Source organism: Akebia trifoliata, chromosome 13 (genome assembly GCF_017979445.1).
Source record: "Akebia trifoliata isolate Shusen 1 chromosome 13, ASM1797944v1, whole genome shotgun sequence".
NCBI classification, from domain to species: Eukaryota; Viridiplantae; Streptophyta; class Magnoliopsida; order Ranunculales; family Lardizabalaceae; genus Akebia; species Akebia trifoliata.
In genome coordinates, this window is record NC_141387.1 from 8400228 (window position 1) to 8427571 (window position 27344).

Below are 27344 nucleotides of genomic sequence, written 5' to 3' on the forward strand. Positions count from 1 at the left end.
GGATAATTTTGGTCCAATAATTCACTAAACTTATCGGATAGGATTTAACAGAAGACCCAAACAATGGGTGGTTTCTGCTTTCTACGTTGTTAGCTTCCATGGCTTTGTATCCTCTCCTCAAGCTTCTTCTTGTATTATTAGCCAACACTGCTGGTTCAGTGTTGTGTTGCTACACCTCCATCTTCAGCTTTGGTGATTCACTTGCTGACACAGGGAACTTACTCTACTTAGAAGGAGATCATCCTTCCACCAAAGGCCGATATCCCTATGGAATGACTTATTTTCATCGTCCAACTGGTCGAATATCTGATGGCCGCTTGATTATCGATTTTATTGGTAAGTTACATCATAAAATATTTTTTTAATGTCTCCCAAAATTGTCTCTTTTCTACTTTAAATTTTTTTAATATTTTTTTTTTCTCTTTTAAATATGACTCCAATTTCTTGAAATGTTTCCTCATTCAGCCAATTTTAATAGTTTATGTTTTAAAACTCTTCTCAATTTGGATGTCCATCGAGTCAAATCAATTCAATGATTTGCTTATCATATAAAATAAAAATTGACCCACCCATGGGTTGCCTAAGTGGTAAGGGCGAGAGCACGTGAAGTGTGGGTTAAGTGCATGTCACAGGTTTGATTCCTCTCTTGGGTTTTTCTCAGGATTTAAGTGGAGGACCATGGCAGTGAGTTGTTGTGGTAGTCCCCGAGATTAGTTGTGGTGCGCGCAAGCTCACCCGGACACTCGGTTAGTAAAAAAAAAAAATTATATGGGTTGGGATTTGGTGACAATTTTATTTGGCAATCCAGTTGACAACCCTATATCTTATATGGATTAGAAGTTTTGAAATTGGCTGATTTTTTATGAAGATGATCTCTATGGTGAGGAGATCACCTTCATAAAAAATTCAGATCATTCTAAAACTTTGAACCCTAGCAAAAGTGATTTACAAGTTGAAGAATCACCGATCATCAATTTTTACCATTAACTTGTAAACAACTTTTGTAAAGATGTTCTCCATCTTTACGAAAAATCAACTCATTCCAAAATCTTCTAACCCATATAAGATAATGGGTTTTCAACTGGATTATCAAATAAGGATTGTCTCCTTCTCCCATCCCATAAAAACAAAAAATTCTTTTTTTATTCTTTAAAAAATAAAAAATATTTAATGTAACACATAACATGGCTGAATTTTAGACATAGATTTTAGGGTAATTTGGTCATACCCAGTAAGATGGGCAACTACTAAAGGTTGGACAGTAGGAGTGCCAGTTTCGTTAACGAGTCCAAGTTTGAAGATGATGGTCTCTCATATCTGGCAAGAAATTTAAGATGAGGGTATTTTGGTCATTTTGGGTTAGTTTTCAATAATTTTGAGCCAGAGAAGGGAGTCATCTCCAAAAGTTTGATGGGTCAACTCAACTGACTGGTATTTTTAGGTGACTGCTTAGGTACTTTCAACCAACTTGTTGAGTCAATGGGTAAATCGTCCGAGCTATCCATCATATTTAATATTTTTCACCATTAATTATAATTATAAATATTAATTTTTTAAAATATTTATTAAATTTAATATATATTTAATTTTACTTACTCTAGTCAACTCACTAGTCCTTGCGTTGACTTGACTCAATAGACATAAATAAGACTATAAGAGTCAGAGTCGAGTTTAAAAATAATGTTTCCAGGTATTTTACTATGCCATATGCTGTTTTAAAATATTTTTGCATCATAAGGGGGAGTCCCTTTTTAGGTATTTTCTTTTAATTATTATCAAAAATGATATTTGATACATGGTATACTTGCATTTCTTTAATTTACTTGCTATTGGTATTACTTTAAAACTTAAAAAAGTTATAAAAACATATTTAAATAAATACAAGTATATATGACAACTTGCCAAGTTACTTGTCTGATAAATAAATAAAAACATCATTAGCATTAAGGATATCCCTACCTTCCCATTGGGATGCTAAGTGGGTGTCTAATTGTCTATATATATCCTGAGTTGGTGGATTAAAAACCCACCGTCTGCCACTAATTATTAATCGGAAAATGCTGGAATGACACACGGTATTTACTACGATTCTCACAAGTCTGACGTGGGATGTGCACTAACCATAGATGTGTTTTCTAGCGATACGAGTAAAAACCATCTACAGTTATGTATGCACAAAATTGTGAGAATCACAATAAATCCTGTGTCATCCCAGGGCGACTCTAATTAATCTGCACCCATGTTGGCTGTCCAAGAAAAAAAGCACATTCTAAACGGACTTCCTTTACACTATGTTGATGTGGTAGTGTGCAGAGAATCAAAGATTTTTTTCCTTGAGATACAGGAAAAAAAATCTATGGTAAAGCACACTGTTTCATTAGCAAAGTGCTGGCTGCAGTGTTGAAGGAATTCAGTTTAGCATTTTTCAAAACAGAAAAATCTCATCTTCTACATATTTAAAGTGGGTGGAGATCCCCTCATGAAAAAAGAATTCATATGTTCATTCACAATCCCGACCGTGGAAACATGAAATCCAATGGTCCGAATAAATAACTAAATAAATAAATATACAATGATGGGTTCTCAACATAAATCTCTTATCCTAATTGTTTGATTTCATGTCTATATGGTCGGGATTGTGAGTGAACATATGTATTCCCTTTCTACCAATCTCTTGATCCTATCCAATTAAAAATTGGGAGTAATTTTTTGCTCACAAACTCTTCAATGTGTGATAAGTCATGCAAGCAAGGATAGTTTTGTAACTAATAAAGATAGTTTTTTAAATCAAAGATGATTTTTAATATATAAGTTCATGTGATTGGTGTATCCCCCTTCTCTAAAGATAAAAAAGAGTCATGATAATTTGACTACCCCACATGGCCTGTTCAATTAACTCTCCTGATGTGACAAGTTCGAGAGTCGTAGATCTGTACATCTCTGTAGACACCCCATTTTTGCATCCGCCTGATTAATCAAGTCGTCAACCCGATCGCAAAGGTTCCCAATGATGGATGTCTATTCCAATTCTTTATTTTGTTACCAGATATGTTTCAGAAATCCGGATGAGGTATCTCGAACTGACAAAACTTAGAAACCATGCTACGCTAGGAAAATACGACCCCAGAAACATAGAAATCATCATCTTGCAAATCAAAAAGAAGCTTCACGATAAAAATCACTAAAAATGACTAAATTACCAAAATACCCCTAACATCAAAACAACCCTAGAGCCTGCAAACAACAAATCGAAACCAAGTAAACCATTTCACCAATTTTCACAAAATTTGACAAAATTACGAAAATACCCCTCATAAAATTCACGATCATTTCACACAAAAAATTTCATAAATGACAAAAATCAACTTTTCCATTGAATTCCTTACGAGAAACTGATTCTAAAACATCCTGGAACATTGAAAAACGACTTAAAACGTAAAAAATCCTCTCCGAGGGCAAAATGGTAATTTTACAATTTTAATAATTAAAAATTTTGAAATTAATAAATAAATCATTAAATAATGTAAAGTGAAACATTAATAAAATTAATTTTAAAATGTGAACAAAAAAATCGATCAATCAGGCTTTCAGGCAAAATTGTTGAGGGTTCGTAAGATATTTCTTTAAGGACCCCTCCATTTGGGGGTCCAAAGAATTAAAGATATAATAGAGAGGGGTTCTCCAAAAATTTAAAGTCAATCAAGCAAGACTAAAGTCAAGATATTAAAGTCAATCAAATAAGACTAAAGTCAAAATTAAAGTTAATTAAGTAAGACTAAAGTCAAGTATTAAAGTCAATCTCATAAGACTAAAGTCAAAACCCTAAGTCAAAACACTAATCAAGTCAATCTCATAAGACTAAAAGTCAAAACCCTAAATCAAAATCCTAATCTAAACTAATCAAGTCAATTTCATAAGGCTAAAAGTCAAAACCCTAAATTAAAACCCTAAAGACTAAGTCCATCTCATGAGACCAAAGTCTAAACCCTAATTGAAACTCTAAAAGAAACCCTAATCAAACTCTAATGCTTCTAAAAACTTTATAAATAGGAGCCTCCACACCCTATTTTCGTATCAAAGAAAAAACCCTAGAAAAAGTAGGTGAAGAAGCCTTCACAACCCCTTCAAAACCCTAATTTTGGAGCCCCAACTCCTTCCCTAACACCCCTACTCCGATTTTAGCATAAAAAACACTCAAAAACCTATCAAAAACATCCCAAAAATCCACAACAAATTCGAAGCACCCAGATCTAAGAAGGAGATACTTTACCTCGGAGATCAGAAATCAGATCCGGAGATAGAACTAAGTAAAGAATACGGTACAAGGAGCAATTCTCACCAGATCTGAGGGAATAACACTTTTGCAGATCAAAGGTAAGTTTTTTATTATTTTTTTCTAGGTTCATCATTAGCGATGTAGATTTATTTGGGATAAGTAGAGACCGGCATTGGTCAGGCGGGGTTGGTGCCTAACACCTTCCAACCCCATAACATGATCCCCGAATTCAGATTTTTTGTGGTAGATTAGTTCTTTTTATCCATGTTAGAGTCAGTTTGGTTCCTAGACCACAATAACTAGGTGGCGACTCCCAAACCTCAAGGGTCAAAAGCAGATCTGCGCACCCCGCGGATCGAGGGCGCTTTCAGTGGCGACTCCACTAGGGACCTTCGAGGATCAAACTTGAAAAGCCCCAAGTATGGGATACGTCGCTAATAGGACCATTTTATTTGATTTAGTTGATTATTTGTTTATTGTATTTTATTTATTTATGTTTTTTTTTTTGTTGTTATTCTTTTGGCTTAATCATAGATCACATGATTCAATCTTGAATATCCTAATCCGATATATCATTTTTTTTATGGTTCAATCGAAGTCATTCGGAATGATCCTAAATAATGCGAGATTTCAAAGGAATAATCTTATTGAGGATGAGATAATGGTTTTCAGACCATGATTTTTTTTACGCACATAATTATATTTCGATTCAAATTTTAGGTGTGTTTGATTTGATAGTTGACCATTTTACTTAAAAAAAAAAAAAGAGCAAAAAAATAATTTTTTTTAATGGTTAAGCGTGTTGCCCTATGAACAACAAGGAAGAAAATAAGAAGAAAATAAAAGAAAATTTTTTTTAAAGGATTTATCTACAGCAACGTTGGGCTATGTAGTAGCAAGAAAAAAATCGTTTTATTTTAAATAAATTTTTTTTTTTGAGGTTCTGTCAACACAAACATGCTGGAAAAGTGGTGTGCCATGAATAATATGTATTTCTTTCGATTTACACACCATCTTAACATTAAGAGGGCGCTGGTGGGTTTGGTGTGCTCTACTAAAAAATATTATTTTCATTCTGGCACATCATCTTCCCAAGATGATAAACAGCTGGGTTTAACGCTGGACGAACTCCTCTCTTTGCTGTATCGATTGGAATTTCGGCCCCATCCATGTCGATTTTAATTAAGATCGTTGATTTCTGTTGATTCAAAGGATAATTTTTAAAGAAAACCGACTCAAACGTGATGATCTCGTCGTCTTCAACAAGAACCGATTGGTTTTGATCAGAAATCAGTCATCTTGGTCTCTCAACCCTCGTCGATTTGAAAGCTTTATTTCAACAGATTTATAGCTTTGCTCCCCCTTGGCCACAAGAAGTTTCGATCGATTGAAAGAATATGGGAGCTCTCTGCTGAAGGAAACCTTTGTAGTTCCTTTGGTTTCATCGTTTTAAAAAAAAAAAAAATCTGCAATGTGGTTTCCATGAGAGATTTTGTTGGTTTCTAACGATTTTCAAAGCTTTAGAGATTCGATTCAAGCTTTGAGCTTTCTCTGTGATTGTTTTTAAAAAAAAAAAAATTGATTCAACCGTGATTTTATGTGAATTCAAATCTCATACAGTGTTATCTGTTTTGGTCTATCTTGTTGGCTATTTATGTTCTTCAACTCTCATACATCAGATCGGCATTGTGAATGTGACCCAACGGTAGAAACTCTCATATATCAGATCGGCTTTGTGAATGTGAACCCAACGGTAGAAACTCTCATATAGCAGATCGGTATTGTGAATGTGAACCCAACTGTAAAAGCGTTGAATTTCTTTTAGTTGTTTTTAAACCGTGCATCGGAAAGGTGTAGGGAACCTATTGGATTTGGACTTTCGTTTTTCTGTTTAGAATTCCAGGGAATATCGATTTGTGATTGAGATCGAATGAGAGATTTTTCCATGTTTCTGATTTAACAGCGCCAAACAATTTAATCGTTGGTCGGACCTTTTTCGATTTGTCATGTTTATTTTTAAAATTTTTGAGGTCAAAACCAATGGATCAGACGGGAATTCGCGACTAAATAAGCACATTTTCATGGAATGTTTGCTTAATTTAACTATTGAAGAATGTAGTTGTTTAGTTCATCTCCAGCTTTTATTAACACCTCAATATTCATTTTAACACACCAATCCATATGTGGGCAATTATTTATCTTTTATAAAGGATTGATATGTTATAAATTAATAATGGGTTGCTAATATACCTCAATGTTGTTCTAATTGTTGGCAACCCACACACCAATTGTTCTAATGACACCTTGATGATTTACGTGGAAATTTGGGTGACACTAGTAAGAGATGGTTTGTCAACAACGATCCATTTGTTGGCTAAATTTTTATTGGGATTTTGTTTTTGATTTTTTTTTTTTAAATGGGTATTTGATTTTAAAATCTCCATCCTGACGAATATCTAGTCATCCTCAATACAATATGATTTGAAATTCTGAATTATTTTGGGCCATTCGAAATAACCTTCGATTGAAATACATAAGGAAATAATGTTGGATTAAATGCTTGCTATATGCTTGATATGCTCATCTTTAATCATGTGATTTGAATGGTTTTGATCTTGATTAAGTATTCATGTGATCAGGATAGTGTTTATTTCAATTAAATATTCATGTAATTCATTTTGTAATGATTGATTTGATTGGATCCATGGGCCCATTTACTTGAAAAAATCTTGGGCACACCCTACCCTGTTTTGCACACACCACATGCACGTTTACCGCTTTACTCACTTACACGTCCCATTTAGCCAACGTGGCACTAGTGCGTGGCCCGGTCTCTTCGGAGATGCGACGTCATTCATGAAAAACAAACTCCAGTCACGTACCTTAGGGTATATCAAACTGGGGGCATCAATACCATCTGATCAGGTGATTCTGAGAGGTATATTGATGCACCCAGGCTGGAGCGACCTGAGCCTTTGACCTATTGTGAGCCACACAGTCACATGTCCCGATTGCTAACGTAGTACTAGTACGTGGTCGGTCCCCTCGTGGGATGCCAAACCATTTATGAAAGCTACAACCCTTGACTCGTACCCGTAGGTATAAAAGATAATCTAAGTGTATCAATTGAACTTCTTGGTCAAAACCGGTGCCTAAGAAGATCTTGCCCCGCTGTACCCTACTGTACGAGGGGGATAGACTACGTCTATTCTAGACGAGAGGTATTTAAGTGGGTCCTTGCTCAGCATTGTGCGTCACCTCTCAACTGGAGATCAAACTGGCTGTTTTTGGCTTCAGAGAAGTGAATTGAGGTTTTAGATTATCACATATATGGTATATCAAACCAAGTCACCACGTATCGAAAGGTATATAGGTGTGCTTGGGCAAGGGTGGCTAGATAAAAATGCATTGCACGTAGTAAGCTTAGAGTCTAGAAACCTTCCCAGTAGGTCACGACTCGAACTTATCGTGGGTGTTCCCGGGTTGTTCATTGAATGGAATCTTATGAGACTTGTGATTGATATGAATGTATGTGAATGATGAGATCAGAATGCATGTGAATGATGAAATGGATGTATGTGAATGATGAGATCAGAGTGTATGATTGTCCTCAAGGATAAAAAATGTTATTTTTGAAAATCAAAATGGGTGCACCGACCCAATAAAAAATCCATCTCTTGCAAATGACCCAACCCAACTCGATCCAACAATCCTGATGGACCGGGCCATTTAAATCGAAATAGAAATCAAATTTTCAAAGAAGAAAAATAGTTTACAATGGGAAAGTATTTTCCAAAAAAATATTTTTCAAAAGAAGTGTTTTCCAAAAAAAGTGTTATTCTTTAAAAAAATGTTTTCTAAGAAAAAACGTTTTCCAAAAAATATTTTCCAAGAGAAGATACTTTCCAAATAAAAAACTATTTTTCAAAGAAAAAATATTTTTCAGAAGAAAATGTTTTCCAAAAGAAAAGAAAAAGAAGGAAAAATAATTTGCAAAAGATCTATTTTTGCATGAAAAGTTTTTATGGACCTTGGAAAACTACCAAAAAATGTTGTAAAAAAATAATCAGATTTGTGAAATAAAAACATTATTTTCCAATATTTTTCAAGAGTGCAACATAATTATTTTTCTTCTGAATAATCATTGAATGGATGAATTTTTTAATGGATTGGTGCACAAAATTCAATAAAATCTCAGGGTTTATTTAAATTGTTATCAAGGGGGTGACACTGAAATTGGTTAAATTCACCTTCAAAGAGGTTTAAGGGTTATCATTGTGTCTAAGCTCAATCGTCCATCGTCTAACTAGGGTTGTAAATCCGGTCAGTTAGAGTAAACGTCAATATCAAATCAACAATCAGAAATGACCTCAAAATTTCTCAACATCGTCCAGTTGTTCTTTGAAGATCATAGTGCTTCAATCCTACCGGCTATAAGCAATATCTCAGTCCTCAGTCCTCAGTCCTAATCAAACTCGTGTGGGTACTTGTCTTGAGTTTTCATGAGTCATTTGGGTTAACCTGAGTCCTTTTTTCCAGCAAGGTCATGTCTTCTTTTGATTGAATCTACTCTTTCCTATTGAGTCAGGTTAGTTCATCGAGTTTATAGGTGTCTGTTGCCCCATCTGAAATTGATCGGATAAAGGAAATTTTTGAATACCTCGAGCGCATTAACGAATTAACTAATAATTTGATAGATTTCGTTTCTGAACAAGGAGATAAGAGTCGGGCTCAACCTTTAATCGAGAAAGGAAGGTCTTTGACCTCGAAACAAAAAATAATTCCTAAAGAGATTCAAATAGAAACCATCTTATCCCTAAAGGAACAGGAGGGGATAATGAATTTACTCAGAAATTTCAAAAGACTTGTTCGTGTGATCATATGAGGGTATGTTAGGTACAAGCTTGGGTGTTGTTCAACATAGAATGGATATTCGTCTATATCAATGGAATCAATCAAAGAAGATGTTATAAAAATGTATCAGTGCTATCCTCACTACATCTTGAGTTTCAAATCATATATTATCAGTCGATATGAGGATACCTTTTAAACTAATCTCTGATAATGGGTCGTACTTCAAAGCATAAATCATTACTCTATGTTTAAAGTTGAAGATCCGGAAGCACAAATCATCCCCCTACCGTTCTCAGATCAATGGAACGGTTGAAGCAGTCAGTAAGAGTCTCAAGACTATCATCAGGAAAATGTGACAATCACATCGAGATTGGTCAGAAAAATTATCATTCACGCTATGGACATATCGAACTTCAATTCGATCCTCTAGTGGAGCTACTCCCTATTCCTTAGAGTATGGCATGGAAGCAGTCTTGCCAGTTGAAATGGAAATTTCGTCTCTCAGGGTCTTATTGGAAAATCATTTGTTAGAAACAGATTGGGTTCGTCAGCAGTATGAAGAATTAAACTTGATCGAAGAAAACGAGTTAAAGCCCTGTACCATGTGCAAGCTTATCTAAGAAGAGTCACCCGTGCATTTGACAAGAAGGTCAAAGCTCATCATTTACAAGTCAAAGATTTAACTATCAGACTTCAAAAAAAAATTGAACACTCCTCCTCGATTATAGGAGAAAGTCTAAATTGGAAAAATTCATTAATTAAGGAAATATTGTCTGGAAAAGTCGTCAGGCTTCAAGATCATGATGGAGGTGAACTACCAGAACCAACCAACCTTGACCAGATCAAGCGGTACTACATTTAAGGAGGCCATCTTTGGCCGAATCAATTCTCCTATTACCCAGTTCAATATATCCTTTCTCAACCCCTTTGCAGCCTGTTCAAAAAGAGAAAAATTGTGCCTTTTATTTCTTAGCCTGATCACCTAACCTAGGGGAGGGAAAAATCCGAACTACGTTTTGGTCTGATCTAAAAAAAAAAAATTTGGGGTACGTAGGCAACCTGAGAAGTTACTTCAGGCCCGACCACACCAAAATAAAAAAATAGATTCCCCGATGAAGAAAAAATCTAAAAAGAAAAAATTCAAAGGAATGGGGAAAAAATTCAAGAAAAAGTTTAAATGAAATGCCAAACAAAGGGGCATTTGGGTTTTTGAGCCTCAAAATCCCTTTAATTTTATGCCTAGTCCCAAGCCTACCTATAAAAGTCCTCCTAAGTACCGTGTGAAAAGGTCAAGGAGGGTAGTAGAACATGATCAGATAGTAATTCTAGAAGGTCAGAGGAAAAGAAAAAGATAAAAAAAATGATGAAGCCTGCTAAGTTGAAAATCCGAAAAGGGCGACTTAGGCAAAAATTAAGGCAAGCTCGCAAAGTTGAAAATCTGAAAGGACAACTTTGGCAACAATCAGAGCCAAGAAAAAAGAAAAAAAAAGAAAAAGAAAAGAAGCTCGCTAGATTGAAAACCTGAAAAGGCGGATCTAGGTAAAAGTTAAAGCAAGCTCGATAGATTGAAAACCTGGAAAGGCGATCTAGGCAAAAGTTAGAGCAATAAAAAAAAAACAGAAGAAAATCCCAAGCTGAGAGCAGTTCGAGCTGAAACATCAGAAATCCGAATAATCAAGTTCAATACTTAGCTTAAACCAGGCATATATTCAGAAGCCACAAGTATCTTGTCTACGATCGATCTGAAAATTCTTACTTCCCCAAGTGAACCAATGGAGAGAATGGTGAATTCTATGATGAGTCTCAAAAGGAAATATTTTGTTCTCTGGAGCCTGACTCAAAATCTTTAATAAAATTAATCAAAATTAAAAGTTTGATATTTATTGCGCTTGTGGTAATCAAATATTTCAAACCTTCATACAAGGGGCATTTTTTCTTTTTCCTCTAGATATGTAATTTCCCCCCTTATACTAGGGGCATTTTTTAATGATGTGTTCAATGCCATGTTTATTGTCAAACTAGGGACATTTTGTTTTTGAGCAATGTTAATCCCAAAAAAATAATGAGAACTCCAAACTTAAGGTTACCATCTTGATAACAGTTCTTCAAAAAACTCTTGAGGTTCAAAAGAAATAAAAACTCAGGTTTTAAATTCATAAAACTTTTGGATAAATCCTTGAGGTTCAAACAAAAGCACTTCAGATCTCACATTTGACTGCGTCCAGAGATCAACTAATATGGTATTCCCAGATCCAATCATTCCTGGATTCAATCATTTCTTTTCCAGATCCAGTATCTTCAAGATTTATTCAATTCACTCTGATCATTCTTTTCCAAATTCATTCTTTCTTTCCCAAAAGTCCTTCATTCCTTTGTCAATTTTGCTCAGTTGTCGCCAAGGGTTAACTTGGATTTTGCTCAGTTGCCGCCAAGGGTTATCTTGGATTTTGCTCAGCTTCCGCCAAGGGTTAACTTGGATTTTGCTCAGTTGCCGCCAAGGGTTATCTTGGATTTTGCTCAGATACCGCCAAGGGTTTTCTTGAAATTATGCTCAGATGCCGCCAATGATTTTCTTGGAACTATGCTCAGATGCCGCCAAGGGTTTTCTTGGAATTATGCTCAGATGCCGCAGAAGGCTTTCTTGGAATTATGCTCAGATACCGCCAAGGGTTTTCTTGGAATTATGCTCAGATGCCGCCGAGGGCTTTCTCGGAATTATGCTCAGATGCCGCCAAGGGTTTTCTTGGAATTATGCTCAGATGCCGCCAAGGGTTTTCTTGGAATTATGCTCAGATGCCGCCGAGGGCTTTCTCGGAATTATGCTCAGATACCGCCAAGGGTTTTCTTGGAATTATGCTCAGATGCCGCCGAGGGTTTTCTCGGAACTATGCTCAGATGCCGCCAAGGGTTTTCTTGGAATTATGCTCAGATGCCGCTGAGGGTTTTCTCGAAACTATGCTCAGATGCCGCCAAGGGTTTTCTTGGAATTATGCTCAGATGCCGCCAAGGGTTTTCTTGGAATTATGCTCAGATGCCGCTGAGGGTTTTCTCGAAACTATGCTCAGATGCCGTCAAGGGTTTTCTCGGAACTATGCTCAGATGTCGCCAAGGGTTTTCTTGGAATTATGCTCAGATGCCGCCGAGGGTTTTCTCGGAATTATGCTCAGATGCCGCCAAGGGTTTTCTCGGAATTATACTCAGATACCGCCGAGGGTTTTCTCGGAACTATGCTCAGATGCCGCCAAGGGTTTTCTTGGAATTATGCTCAGATGCCGCCGAGGGTTTTCTCGAAATTATGCTCAGATGCCGCCAAGGGTTTTCTTGGAACTATGCTCAGATGCCGCCAAGGGTTTTCTTGGAATTATGCTCAGATGCCGCCAAGGGTTTTCTCGGAACTATGCTCAGTTACCGCCGAGGGTTTTCTCGGAATTATGCTCAGATGCCGCCAAGGGTTTTCTTGGAATTATGCTCAGTTTATATTTACTTCATGCTCAGATTTGACTCATTTCCAACTCAAACTCTTTGCAATCTATATCAGATTTTGAGCCCACACACTTGCACAGTTGTTATATCAGTCAAGGAGAATTTTTTTTAAAATTCAAGGATCTGACACTGCCAGTGAGAGCTCGCGCTCAAGGACTTGACATTTTTCTAGTTCGAGGAGAGTTTTATGCTCAATGATCTGAATACCTCGACGAATTGTTAAATCAGGCTGCAAAATGAACTGTCACTAGCTTTGGCATTCGGATATCGCACTAATCTACCAAGATAGATTTGCTATCTAGTTTGCTTCAACCCTCTGCTAAAGAGGAGCATCTGTAGACACCCCATTTTTGCATCCGCCTGATTAATCAAGTCGTCAACCCGATCGCAAAGGTTCCCAATGATGGATGTCTATTCCAATACTTTATTTTGTTACCAGATATATTTCAGAAATCCGGATGAGGTATCTTGAACTGATAAAACTTAGAAACCACGCTACGCTAGGAAAATACGACCCTAGAAACATAGAAATCATCATCCTGCAAATCAAAAAGAAGCTTCACGATAAAAATCACTAAAAATGATTAATTACCAAAATACCCCTAACATCAAAACAATCCTAGAGCCTGCAACCAACAAATCGAAACCAAGTAAACCATTTCACAATTTTCACAAAATTTGACAAAATTACGAAAAAACCCCTCATAAAATTCACGATCATTTCACACAAAAAATTTCATAAATGACAAAAATCAACTTTTCCATTGAATTCCTTACGAGAAACTGATTCTAAAACATCCTGGAACATTGAAAAATGACTTAAAAGTAAAAAATCCTCTCCGAGGGCAAAATGGTAATTTTACAACTTTAATAATTAAAAATTTTGAAATTAATAAATAAATCATTAAATAATGTAAAGTGAAACATTAATAAAATTAATTTTAAAATATGAACAAAAAAAATCGATCAATCAGGCTTTCAGGCAAAATTGTTGAGGGTTCGTAAGATATTTCTTTAAGGACCCCTCCATTTGGGGGTCCAAAGAATTAAAGATATAATAGAGAGGGGTTCTCCAAAAATTTAAAGTCAATCAAGCAAGACTAAAGTCAAGATATTAAAGTCAATCAAATAAGACTAAAGTCAAAATTAAAGTTAATTAAGTAAGACTAAAGTCAAGTATTAAAGTCAATCTCATAAGACTAAAGTCAAAACCCTAAATCAAAACACTAATCAAGTCAATCTCATAAGACTAAAAGTCAAAACCCTAAATCAAAACCCTAATCTAAACTAATCAAGTCAATTTCATAAGGCTAAAAGTCAAAACCCTAAATTAAAACCCTAAAGACTAAGTCCATCTCATGAGACCAAAGTCTAAACCCTAATTGAAACTCTAAAAGAAACCCTAATCAAACCCTAATGCTTCTAAAAACTTTATAAATAGGAGCCTCCACACCCTATTTTCGTATCAAAGAAAAAACCCTAGAAAAAGTAGGTGAAGAAGCCTCCACAACCCCTTCAAAACCCTAATTTTGGAGCCCCAACTCCTTCCCTAACACCCCTACTCTGATTTTAGCATAAAAAACACTCAAAAACCTCTCAAAAATATCCCAAAAATCCACAACAAATTCGAAGCACCCAGATCTAAGAAGGAGATACTTTACCTCGGAGATCAGAAATCAGATCCGGAGATAGAACTAAGTAAAGAATACGGTACAAGGAGCCATTCTCACCAGATCTGAGGGAATAACACTTTTGCAGATCAAAGGTAAGTTTTTTTATTATTTTTTTCTAGGTTTATCATTAGCGATGTAGATTTATTTGGGATAAGTAGAGACCGGCATTGGCCGGGCGGGGTTGGTACCTAACACCTTCCAACCCCGTAACATGATCCCCGAATTCAGATTTTTTGTGGTAGATTAGTTCTTTTTATCCATGTTAGAGTCAGTTTGGTTCCTAGACCACAATAACTAGGTGGCGACTCCCAAACCTCAAGGGTCAAAAGCGGATCCGCGCACCCCGCGGATCGAGGGCACTTTCAATCTCGAGATACACGATTCATTTGGGATACACTTTTTTATGGGGAAGTTCAATTGTGTATCCCGAGACGTACAGATCTACAGCTTTCAAACATCATGTCAGCAGAGTTGATTGAGTGTGCCACGTGGGGTAGTCAGATTATCACTATTCCAAAAAAAAAAAAAATTTAAATCTATGACTTCCCAGCTTGTCAAGAGGTTGGTTGACAGCTAAATTGAATAGATATTTATCTCTTTTTGATAGTGAAACCTATAACGTTGTTTTAGTGTGTTAGCTAGAGCAGTTTTTGTCCTTAATTTTATTTCTTTTAATGGGTTCTTTAAACCATCAATTGGATTTCCATTGTTTTGGAATCTAATTGCTTCTATGAGGGTTGTCCTATGAGGATTTGCAATCATATTTATCTTATTTAATACACTTTACTTAATTAGCCAAAAACCAAAATAAATTATTTTAATGAAAATGATGGTGATGTGAATACAACCTAATCTCTTGAAGTTCCACTTTTACGTCCATATTTGATGCCCATGAACATCCAAGATTTTAGGCAAGGAGTAAATTTATTTTATCGCGGGGGCTACAACTTTAAAATACGAAATATCTCAAATTCCTATGCAAACTACTCTTTGAACATTCAATTTAGTTGGTTCCAACAACTTCTTCCTTCTCTTTGCGACCCTTTGCCAAATTCTTAAAAAAAATTAAGTATTTGTGCATAGTACACAATGTTTGGCATGCCTCTATAAGATGGTATAGGTGAAAGGCGTAATCAAACATTTATAGAGATGGTTAGGAATATCTTAAGTCATTCAACAATTCTAGAATTCTTGTGGGGAGAAGTATTAAAGACTGTTATATATATCTTAAATAGAATTCCTAGTAAACCAACTCCCAAAACTTCTTTTGAGTTATGGACTGGTAGAAAATCTAGTTTAATACATTTATATGTTTAGGGTTGTCTAGCTAAAATAAGGATCTACAATCCACAGGAAAGGCAATTTGATCATAAGATCATTTCTAGATATTTCATTAATTATCCAGAAAATTTTAAAGGATACAAATTCTAAAGGGAGCAGATGAAGAATATTTCATTCACTGTTGGGAGTTTGATGTACACTCAAATATGTACTAGACCAGATATTAGTTTTGCAGTTGGGATGTTAGGTAGATATCAAGTTAACCTAGGAATAGACCATTGGAAAATTACAAAGAAAGTTATGAGATATCTAAAACGGACGAAAGACTATATGCTTACTTACAAAATATCAAATCATTTAAAAGTGATTGGAGTAATCAAATTCAAATTTTGTTAAATGTTCTAATAGTAGAAAGTTTACATTAGGTTTTATATTTCTTCTAATGGGTGGAGCTATCTCGTGGAGGAGTGTGAAGTAGAGTATTATTGCTTCATCTTTTATGGAGGTAGAATTCATTGCATGCTTTGAGGCCATGAGTCATGCTCTATAATTGCAAAATTTTATCTCAAGCCTTAGGGTTGACGATTCAATATCTAGTTGCTGAAGATATCTTATGATAATATCGTAACTGTATTCTTCTCTAAGAATGGAAAGAAGTGGAACGGTACAAAAAATACGAGGGTCAAGTACTTGGTGGTTAGAAAAAGAGTTCAGAAATAATTAGTGTCAATAGAGAACATTAGTCCCAATCAAATGATAGCCGATCTATTGACAAAAGCTTACAAAAAACATGTTATCAAGATAGGTCTTCTGGAAAAATCTTTTATGCATTTAACATTAGTTTTAAATAGAGTTTTGTTTCTGTTTATTTCCTATTTCCATTTATGTTATGATTATATTCTATTTTGGATTTACATGAAATGTCTTAACAATACAAATAATAGGGGGATAATTAAAGATTATATGAGTAAAAGTATTAATGATGTGGTATATGGAAGGAAGTATGACATAGATGACATACAAACACCATGACTCACATAAGTATATAATATAAATATGATATTATAGAATCTAATTGAATATTAGGAGTATTGATAAATTTCAAAATTCGTAATCGAGTGTAAATTTTTTATTATTTATAGAATCCTAAATTGAGTTTTTTCCAAAAGAAAATTATTTTGTAAAAGAAAATTTACTTTAACACAATCAGTTTAATAGGTCAAATAGGAGAATGTTAGAACCCAATTTCATGTGGCCCAATTGATCTACACATTTTTAGTACTTTATTTGTACAAGGATTCTCTATATTAAAAATGTCAATAATAAAGGATAATTTCCAATATAATTAGAATTAGAAATACACTCTTTAAGATTTAGTAAAAAACCTTAATGGACAAGAATTTTACTAAAAAATGATATCTAGGCCCACTATTTCTATCTATTTAAGTGGATGACACCTTATAATAGTAAGAGAGACACACAACATATACATAGGGTTTTGAATTATAGTGATATCCATCAATCATTAGAACTCAACCGATTCAAAGAGAGAGGAGTGAGAAGGTGAGTCTGGAAATTGAATAACACGATTGGGAATTTACAAACATAGGTTCCTTAACATGTGGATGCAAAAGGCACACCTTTAACATAATCTTGGATCATCGATTTGACTTATGGCACAAAAGAAGTACCATAAACTTTGATTCTTAGGAACATGAATAGATTTCTTGAGATATATGAATGATTCTTGATCTTTGGGAATTATAGATTAATAGTTATGTGAATAAGATTTTGTATGTTTTAAATCTAACAATGGATTCTCAAGATAAATCTCGTATCCTAATCGTTAGATTTCATGTCTACACGACCGGGATTGTGAATGAACGTATGAATTCTCTTTCGACTAATCTCTTAGTCCCTACCCAATTAAAAATTGGGAGTAATTTTTTGTTCACAGACTCTTCAATACGTGTCATATCAAGCAAGCAAGGGTAGGTTTGTAACTAGCAAGGGTAGCTTTGTAACTAACAAGGATAGTTTTTTAAATTAGGGATGTCATTCAAAATATGTACGTTTACTTGATTGGTGGATCCCCCCTTCTCTAAAAAGAAAAAGAGTCGTGATAATTTGGTTACCCAACATGGCACAATGAATCGATTCTCTTGACGTGACAAGTTCAGTAGTCATAGATCTATATGCCTCGGGATTCATGGTTCCCTCGGGATTCGTGATTGGTGGATTCCCCTTCTCTAAAAAAAAAAAAGAGTCGTGATGATCTGGTTGCCCAACGTGGCATATTGAATCGATTCTCTTGACGTGACATGTTCAGTGGCCGTAGATCTATATGCCTTGGGATTCATGGTTCCCTCAGGATACACTTTTTTATGGGGAAGTTTAGTTGTGTATCCCAAGGCATATATATCTACAACTCCCAAATTTGTCATGTCAGGAGAGTTGATTGAGTGTGTCCCGTGGGGTAGTCAGATTATCGTGATTCAAAAATAAAAAATAAAAAATAAAAAGCAAAATAATAAATAATCTATGACTTCCTAGCTTGTCGAGAGGTTTGGTTAACGGCTGAATTGAATGGGATCTTTCTCTCTCTTTTTCACTGTGAAACCCATAACATTGTTTCAGTGTATTAGCTAGAGCAGTTTTTGTCCTTAATTTTAGTTCTTGTAATGGGTTCTTTAACCCATAAAAATATTATTATTATTATTATTATTATTATTATTATTACTATTATTATCTTTAGTCCAAAATTGCTACTAGTAGATTGTGTGACTAAATAAAGCGAGACAATCTAAGGACAGTTTTTTATTTTTCATGTTTTTGATTTTTGATTATGAAAAATCAATTAGATAAATGATACATCGCTAGGAAATGGACTGAGTTATTTAAGTCCACTACATTTAATGTATTTCTGAAAAACAATTAAATATTCTTAAATTAATTTAATATATATTTATTGACTCACCAGATCAACTCGCTAATCCTTGAGTTAACTCGATTAAGTTCATGTTTGATCTCTGGGTTCATTGAGATCTTTAAATCTCTCTCTTTGTCTCTTTCATGGTTTTAATGAAGATGTATGGTGGTGATGTGAATACGTACAGCCCAGGCTCTTGGAGTTCCATTATTGCCTCCATATTTGAAACCCAACAACCAAGGTTTCACGAAAGGAGCGAATTTCGCTGTCTCGGGAGCTACAGCCTTAGAGGCCAGTTTCTACGAAAAAAGAAATATTGAAAATCCAGATGCCAACTACTCTTTGACCGTTCAAGTTGGCTGGTTTAAACAACTTTTGCCTTCTCTTTGTTACCCATCATCAGGTACTCCCTCCCTAATTTAAGATGGATGAGTCATAGGTTAGAAAAGAAAAAAAATTAATTATAATAATTTTTTAAAACTTGTGTGAGACTACTAAGACTGAGATTTATCAAAAAAAAAAAAACTGAGTTTAAGACGATTCAGGTGTTTTCATTACTCTGAGTACGGACCAGTAGCAAAACTAGATTTTCTTTGCCTAGGTTTTGAGTGCTTCTGAAGTGGTCACTGTTTTACATTGGCCTTCTTTTATTTATTTATTATTATTTTTAAATATGATGGATGAGTCAAAGATTAGAAAAAGAAAAAAAATTAATTATAATTTTTTAACACTTGTCTGAGACAGACTGAGACTGAGACGATTCAGGTGAGTCACTCTGTCTTGGATGCGTCTAGCGAGAAAAAGTCACAATGAATCATCCATCACATAATTGATTTGCTTGATATATCTCAAAAAGGAAAATCCCCGGGTGATTTTGTTTTTCACTGTGATTTTCATTGGGTGGATGTGATAAATAGATGTATTTCCTCGAGATATGAGTAAAAAGTATCTACAGTTAAGTGCACACCACCATGTCAGCAATGTGTGAGAATTGCAGTAAATCCCAATGCCACCTAAGTATTACTCTTCCGAAAATCATTGGAATTGAAATAAGATTCGTATTAGTGCCCATTTGAATACTCCTAAAAAAGTAATATATATTTACCTTTTTGAAAGTTCAAAAGTAAAAACAATTGTTTCAGTTAATTTCAAAAAACTAATTTTAAAGAATAAAAATCTTAAATTTCTTGAAAAACAAAAGAAAATTACTTTTTACTATCTAAAAGTTTTTGTTTTGTTTTTTTTTTTTTTTCCGTAATTACTTTCTACTTTATATCCAATTAACAGGAACTTAGTATGTGTTATTATAAAAAAAATATTATTATTTAAACACACATTCACATACCCACAAAAATATATACAAGCATGATTGAAGTGTTACAATAATTATACTTCATCTTAACCCTTTGTTTCTTTCTAGGTTTTCCATGTGTAATTAAGTTTCTATGATTCATAGATTGTAGTGACTACTTCAGTACATCTCTATTTGTTGTGGGAGAGTTTGGAGGAGATGATTACTACCATCCTGTCCTTGATGGAATAGATTTTGAAGAGATTCGAAGCTTTGTACCCTTAGTCATCAATTCTATATCCCAGGCAATCCAGGTGAGCACATAAAATTTAAAAAAAAAACAAAAAAAAAAAAGAATAAACTACTATTTCATGAGCCGAATTTGATGAATTTACAATTCTGACTAATTGTTTATATTAATTATCAAAACATGAACATGTAAAATCACAAGTTTTTCAAGTGACCAAAGCGCAAGTTTAAGGTGACAAACTCACTGATTTGAATATGGACAATCTCGCTAAAAGTAGTGAAACCTGCAAGATGATCACTTTATACTTGCGAAATTGTCACTTTAAAACTCCAATATCGTTACCGTTCACATTTTGATAATTAAAATGAACAATGAGCCGGAATCGTAAATTCATCAAAAGTTGATCACATTTTCATAAATATCTCATTAAAAAATGATTTAAGAAAACATTGTAGACTTATATATAAATTTTTTTTTTATGCAAATGAGTTAATCCAGTCATGTTAAGAGCACGGTAGGTTTCCAATAATAATGATTATAATATTAATAAAAGAATAGGGATCCAGTCAGGTGTCCCCTTCCTAACTAAGGTCAGGTGGCACCCCATATTGTACGTCTCATTTAAATATAAAAATAAAACATAAAAAATTTCAGACTAGAGTCACAAGAAAACCTTTTGTTGATGTAAATATATATATATATTCTAATATTGGGGCTTAGTCCCATTGTCCAATTGGCTAACATGTCTAATGCAACTTTGAGGTCTTGGGTTAAAGTCCAGCCTACCAATCAGAAAGAACAAATAGCAGACAGTTTAAAATATCGTCTCAAGCGCAATGGTCTAAAGAAAAGTTGAAACAGCCTCCATTGAAACATTCCAAAACAAAATTTAAAATATTTTATGTTTCATTCCAATATTATTGGAGACATGTATGTCTCTAAGGAACATTCCAATCAGGTAAGAAACTTTGAAAGAAGCAAAATAGAACAGAGATATTGTTCTAAATATATGCCAATAATATCAAAATGTATATTCTATGATATCCCAAATAAGTTATCTTTTAGGAAAATCATAACTGAAAAATTCTACAAGAAAATTCGACAGATGAAGACCCACGAATTTTAGAAACCGAATTTCCATGATTCGAGCCGTACAAATTTGTTTTATGTTCCCCAGATTCAATGTTACCAATTAAAAAGTTTAATAAAATTATTTGATATTTTATAGATTAGTAAAATAAATATAATTATTTCTTAACTTTTTATCTTAATTTCATTTTGTAAAATTTGGACCCTTGGGTAAAAGAAAAGCACATCACAATTTTTCTAAGTAATGGAAATTAACTTAATTACTTTCCCTTTTGAAAATGATAAAATTCGTCGAAATTTGAGGGTCTAAATAAGTACGTCCATTTACAACTAAAATTCGTATAATAATAATTTTAGGATTTCTCTTAAAAATATCTTGAGTATTTTGAAATCTTAGCACTTTAAGATTGTTTAAAACATTAACAAATATTTAGGAAAAAACTAACCAATCATCTAGTAAGAAAAGTGATAGGCAATTACAAATAAACAAAGAAAGCAACTATAAAGGTAAATAACATCATATAAATTAATCATCAGTACTGCAATGAACATTATTAGGGAAAATTATTTTAAAAAAAATGTATTTTTTATAATTCTTAAAAAAATAATATATATATTTTAAATTATAAATAAAGTAATAAACTGGTGGTTGGAACGCTAGTTTTCAGTGTGAAATTTGTGTTTTGAAGAAAATAATTTTTCACCATTGAAACCTGGCGGTTTGACCGCCACTTTTTCTCACAGCCTATGGAAAGTGGCGGTTTGACCGTCATTTTCGTTCTCTACATACCGCACATACTCACTTTTGTTCACATTTTCCAACAAAATCTCTTTCGTTCGCATAATTTCAACAAAATCCGGTAAGAAAGTTTTATTTTTAATTTTTTTTTTGGTAATACTTTAGTAATTAATTTTTTTTATTTTTTTTAATTTCATTTGTAATGTGTTCTAATTAATATTTATTTCATAATTTTCTACTGTTTCAATAAAAAGTGCACATCCATTTTTTCATATAATACATATTTTATATTTTAAAATATATAATAAAGTGATATAGTTAGTTTCACCACGTTTGTATTTCCAAATATTGTTTTATTTCATTATAATTACAAATTTTCATAAAAACATTACAAATAAAAAAGATTTGTAATTACAAATGATTTTATAGTTTGTAAATAAAATATTATTAGAATATTTTGTAATTATAAAATATTATCATTTTTTTTATAAAATAATTTGTAATTATAAAATATTTTATCTAATAATAAAAATTGGTAATCATTTGTTTTATAAAATTTTATAATTTCAACAGTCAAGTTTCGGGAAGGTAATGAAAAGTGGTGTTCCAGCCGAACGAACACATTTTGGGAGGTTAATTCTGTCCATTTGGAAACAGGCGCTTGGACCGCCAAGTTATTACCTTTTTGATAATTTTGAAAAAAGAATTACTTTTTTCAGTAATTAATAATTAATTTATTATTTTTCAAATAAATTTCCTATATTATTATATAAATAATGTAAAATTGTATTCCTAATGGTGCACCTCCCAAAATGTAATAACCATGACTCTTTAGATGGAATTTAAAACACCTTGGACTCCTAATAGTCCTTGCATGCAGTCCAATGTGTTTCTTTTCCAATCAAAACGTGCCATGTAGACCAATCCCATATATGGGGCACCATAGCTACTCTTTATATTTGAGATAGAATACAAACCATGAAACTTAGGGGACCCATTTTTTTTTTTTTTTTACCGTGGTGCTGGAGTGACCTCAAGAGTGTACCTCATTGCACTTTCCTAACGTGGAAGTGTTTAGGAACCATAAATGCCTTTTCACTATCAATGAAAAACAGCTACGATTCCTCAGACTTTCTTGTCAGGAAATTAAGTGCAATATGAGATACGATCTTGAGGTCACATCTAGGACTAGTAACGGATTAGTATGGTACTGGATCAATACCACTCTAATATCGATTCGAGTTTTTTTAAACATGTACCCAATCTGATCGGATTAATGAATATGGAAATCGAATAGGATCTGTTTCATTTCATCTTTGATCCAAAACCAATCCGAACACGTCTTATTTTCAAATTATTAGTGTTCAAAAAATTTAAAATCATATAAAATTTAAAGAAAAAAAAAATCCAATTTTCAACTATAAATATAGAGGGAAATGAAAAGATTAAAACGTGTTATCTATATGTATTTATATAAAATTAAGAATAAAAAAAATATTAAAATATGTTAGGATCATATATTTTCGGAGCGGATTAGGGTACATCCGTATTAGATCTAAGATTTCAATCTGATCCAAAAATCCGATTTTTCATATTTTTTTAATCAATTAGGGTAAGGTTGATTTGGACATCGGGTATTTTTTTTTATCATTGTCAGCCCTAGTCACTTCCGCATTATTCTTCTTTTTATTATTACTTATCAGATGGATAATTATTTTAAGAATGTGAAAACAATACAAAAAGACTATAAAGAACTGAAACAATTTTTAGAGCTTCTATTGGCACACCACCTTCATTACGGGCATTATGCTCTCAGTAAAAGTTGGTGTGGCAATAGAAGCTACTTTTTATCTTGAATAAGGACCAAAATAAATTAGTTAATAATTCTAAACTTTTATTTAAAATTAATTGAAAACATTATCGCAAAATAACCACTTGTGACTTCTTCTACTTCTTTTATACAGACATTGATCGAACTCGGGGCCCAGAATTTCTTGATCCCTGGAAACATACCAGTTGGCTGCTCTGCAATATTTCTTACAATTTTTCAAAGTCCAAACAAGGAATTGTATAACCCAAAAACTGGTTGTTTGGGTTGGTTAAATGAGTTTGCTGAGTTCCACAATGATCTTCTTCAGAAAGAGCTAGATAGATTGAGAAAATTGCATCCCCATACAACCATCATCTATGCTGATTACTACAATGCTGCCATGCCCTTTTATGACTCTCCAAGTAATTTTGGTGCGCACTCCTATCTATTTTGAGATTTAGATATATATATACGGAAGCACTCGAAGGCCCTAAAAAGTGTCAAACATTTTTCAATATATGAGCTAGAAGATTTGGAATAGGATGATTTTTTATGAGGATGATCATGCTCGGCAAAAATCAGCCCATTCTAAAGTTTCTAACCCCATCAAAAGTGGTTTACAAATAATTAACAGTCAACTTGTAAACTAAGGTTTAGAGGTTTTAGAATGGGACGATTTTTTGTTAGGATGATCTTCTCAACTGTAAGGATGCTCTTTATATTGAGAAGATCATCCTCACAAAAAATCAACCAATTATGAAACTTTTAACCCATGCATTAAAATAAATGTAATAGAACAATGATTGGCTCTCTTTAGGGCCCCTGAATGCTTCCTAAAGAGCATTAAGGGCACTGATTGAGATGCATTAAATACAACCCAAAACATGACTTTCCTACCAAAAATACCCTCACATGCTTGTTTTCAAGGCGTATTTAATGCACCTTAACATATGCCCTTAGGGCACATGTTAACAAGGCCCATATATATGGGGAAGGGATAGCCTACAAAAAAAAATACATTCTTTTTGTCCTATATAAGTTACAAGTTTCGGAATTGGCTGATTTTTGGGAGGATGATCTCCTCACATTAGCGATCATCCTCACTAAAATCAACTTATTATGAAATTTCTGACCCCATCAGAAGTGTTTTACAAAAAAAGGACGGTCCACAATTCTTCAACTTGTATACTGAGATTAGAAGTTTAGAAATGGGCTGATTTTTGGCGATAATGATATCCTCACCAAAAATCAACCCATTTCGAAACTTCAAAGCCATATAGAACAAAAAGCGTAGGTTTTTTATTGGTCTGATGATCCTGCCCTTATATATATAAACGTCTAAGATCTCAAGGTGACGTTAACATTCTCTAACACTTATTTTTAATAGTACCCTACCTATTTTGTCTTTTAGTTAAAATACATGGGCATATTAGTCTTTTTACATAATTAAGGCTTGTCTTTTATATACAAGATCTCATGTTTTTTACATAAATATCTTATTTGTAATAAATATTTTGACAATCAATGCAAACAAACATTTATTATGTAAAAGACTTACATACCCTTATCTTTTTCATTAAAAGACAAAATGGATAAGGGTATTATTGGAAAAAATATATTGGAGAATGCTAAGATCCTCAAGAGATCTTGGACGTTAGCATTCCCGCATATATATATATATATTGTTAGGCATCCAACGTTAGGGAGCCAATGTTGAGAGTCAAAATTTGTGTTGTATGGTTTAAATTTTTTGGATTGGGTTGATTTTTTGTGAGAATGATCTCTATGGTGATGCGATCATCCTCACAAAAAACCAGTCCAGTCTAAAACTACTAACCCCATCAAAAATCAAAAGTGATTTACAAATTAACGGTAAAAAATCGCTGCTCCACAGTTCTAAACCACTTTTGATAGGGTTAGAAATTTTAGATTCAGCTGATTTTTTGTGAGGATGATTTCCACACCATAGATCAGTCCATTTCGAAACTTCTAACCCATATAGGACAAAGGCATTAGTTGCTTAACGCCCCTCCCCCCCCCCCCCCCCCCCCCCCCCCCCCGCCCCCCCTCCCACCATATATATATTTATAGGAAATGTTCGCTACCCTACATGTTTTGTCTTACATGGGTTAGAAGTTTTGGAATGAGCTGATTTTTTATGAGGATAATCTCTATGATAAGAGGACATAAATTTCAACAAAAATCATCCCATTCCAAAATTTTGAGCCCCATGTTTCCAAGTTGAATACTTGTGGACTATCCATTTTTGTAAACCACTTTTGATGGGGTTAGAAATTTTAGAATGCATGGTTTTGGTGAGAATGATATCATCATAAAGACCATCCTCATTAAAAATCAATCTATTCCAAAACTTCTAACCCATGTAGGATAAACCATGTATGGTGAAATGTAGGGTGCCAAACATGACCCTATATATGTATATTTTCATTTCTTTCATTGTTTAAAATGGTGAAAAAAATAGGGATAGAATTCATATTTTCAGGTAAAGGTATTAAATATGTAGGTAATAGGTTACACTTAGGGGAAATGATTGTTCAGGCCAATTTTTAAAAGTTTTACTAGACAGACCTATAATTGAAGATATGGTCCACTATTAGATTTAAATGTCTTATTTTGTGGGCCAAAATTTAATATGATTTATGGGTCCAAAAAGATTGCGATGGATAGTTTCTTGGATTATTCTTATTGTGTTTGGTCTTCTCTAAGGTTTAAAATCTGATCATCTAGAAGTTAGAAGAAAAATCGACAGTCTCCCTGAAATATTTGGAAATAATCCAAAACATTCCTGTAACATCTGAGAGCTGAATGTTCCTTCCAAAAACATTTTGAAAGAGAAAAAATCTTTAGACCATGATAATATTATCCAAGCAAATCACATATGTGACCCCCTATTTTATATTATTTTTTGTATTGTTTCAGGATTTTCAAAAGGGGTACTTACAGCTTGTTGTGGAGGGCCAGGTCCATATAATGTCAACCTCACATTTTCGTGTGGAAATGTGGGTGCAAAAGTCTGTGACAACCCATCATTGTATGCCAGCTGGGATGGCCTTCATCTAACAGAAGCTGCATATAAAATAATTGCGACTGGTTTATTAGATGGATCCAACACCTTCCCTCCATTTGACATTTCTTGTTTAAAACCAGCACAGGATGTTGAAGATGTTCGATTTTATCTCAAATAGTCGACTTTTAAATATGAGTGTGCGATGGATGGTTTGATATTCAGAAAGAACAACAATTGTACGTCTGTATTCTAGTTAGAACCAATTGAAATATTGTGAAACAAATATTTGTTAATTATGCCGTAAAATTATTATGGTATAATCTATATTTTAAGACATGTTATCAATTATGTTATCAGATCATATTAAATTCCTTCTTATTATAATTGTCCATGGGTCCGAGCTCTTGAGCCAATCAATCTCTGAGAGTTTTCCGAGCTAGTGTAGCATTTACGTCTAAGCTCGGATTATGTTTCCATCACACTGGCTATCCAATTGCGAAAATACTTTCCCTTTTCGTTCACCATCCTTCTCAGACTAGATCGTCCTGTTGACTTAGCTAGGTGAGTTAGGATGTGCTCCCATTCTCCTCACTTAGATTGTTATCAACTTTATGGTATTAAATCTAACCACGATAAATACT

The 27344-nt window shown here is 33.8% G+C and overlaps 1 protein-coding gene across 1 annotated transcript; it reads left to right on the plus strand.

Moving 5' to 3' along the window:
* LOC147387698 (GDSL esterase/lipase At1g31550-like) lies at window positions 1-27087 on the plus strand. Its single transcript, XM_086421317.1, has 5 exons — window positions 1-336; window positions 18684-18899; window positions 19953-20101; window positions 23830-24106; window positions 26616-27087. The coding sequence occupies exons 1-5, from the start codon at window positions 99-101 to the stop codon at window positions 26879-26881; spliced, it is 1146 nt and encodes a 381-aa protein (XP_086277443.1). The 5' UTR covers window positions 1-98; the 3' UTR covers window positions 26882-27087.
* Window positions 27088-27344: the final 257 nt, after the last annotated feature.

What these genes read in the sequence shown, in the direction of transcription:
- LOC147387698 (XM_086421317.1), top strand. Translation starts at nt 99, where the DNA reads ATGGCTTTGTATCCTCTCCTCAAGCTTCTTCTTGTATTATTAGCCAAC. An exon ending in TCTTTGTTACCCATCATCAG is followed by an intron (nt 18,900 to 19,952) that starts GTACTCCCTCCC and finishes TATGATTCATAG; the next exon opens with ATTGTAGTGACTACTTCAGT. An exon ending in CTATATCCCAGGCAATCCAG is followed by an intron (nt 20,102 to 23,829) that starts GTGAGCACATAA and finishes TCTTTTATACAG; the next exon opens with ACATTGATCGAACTCGGGGC.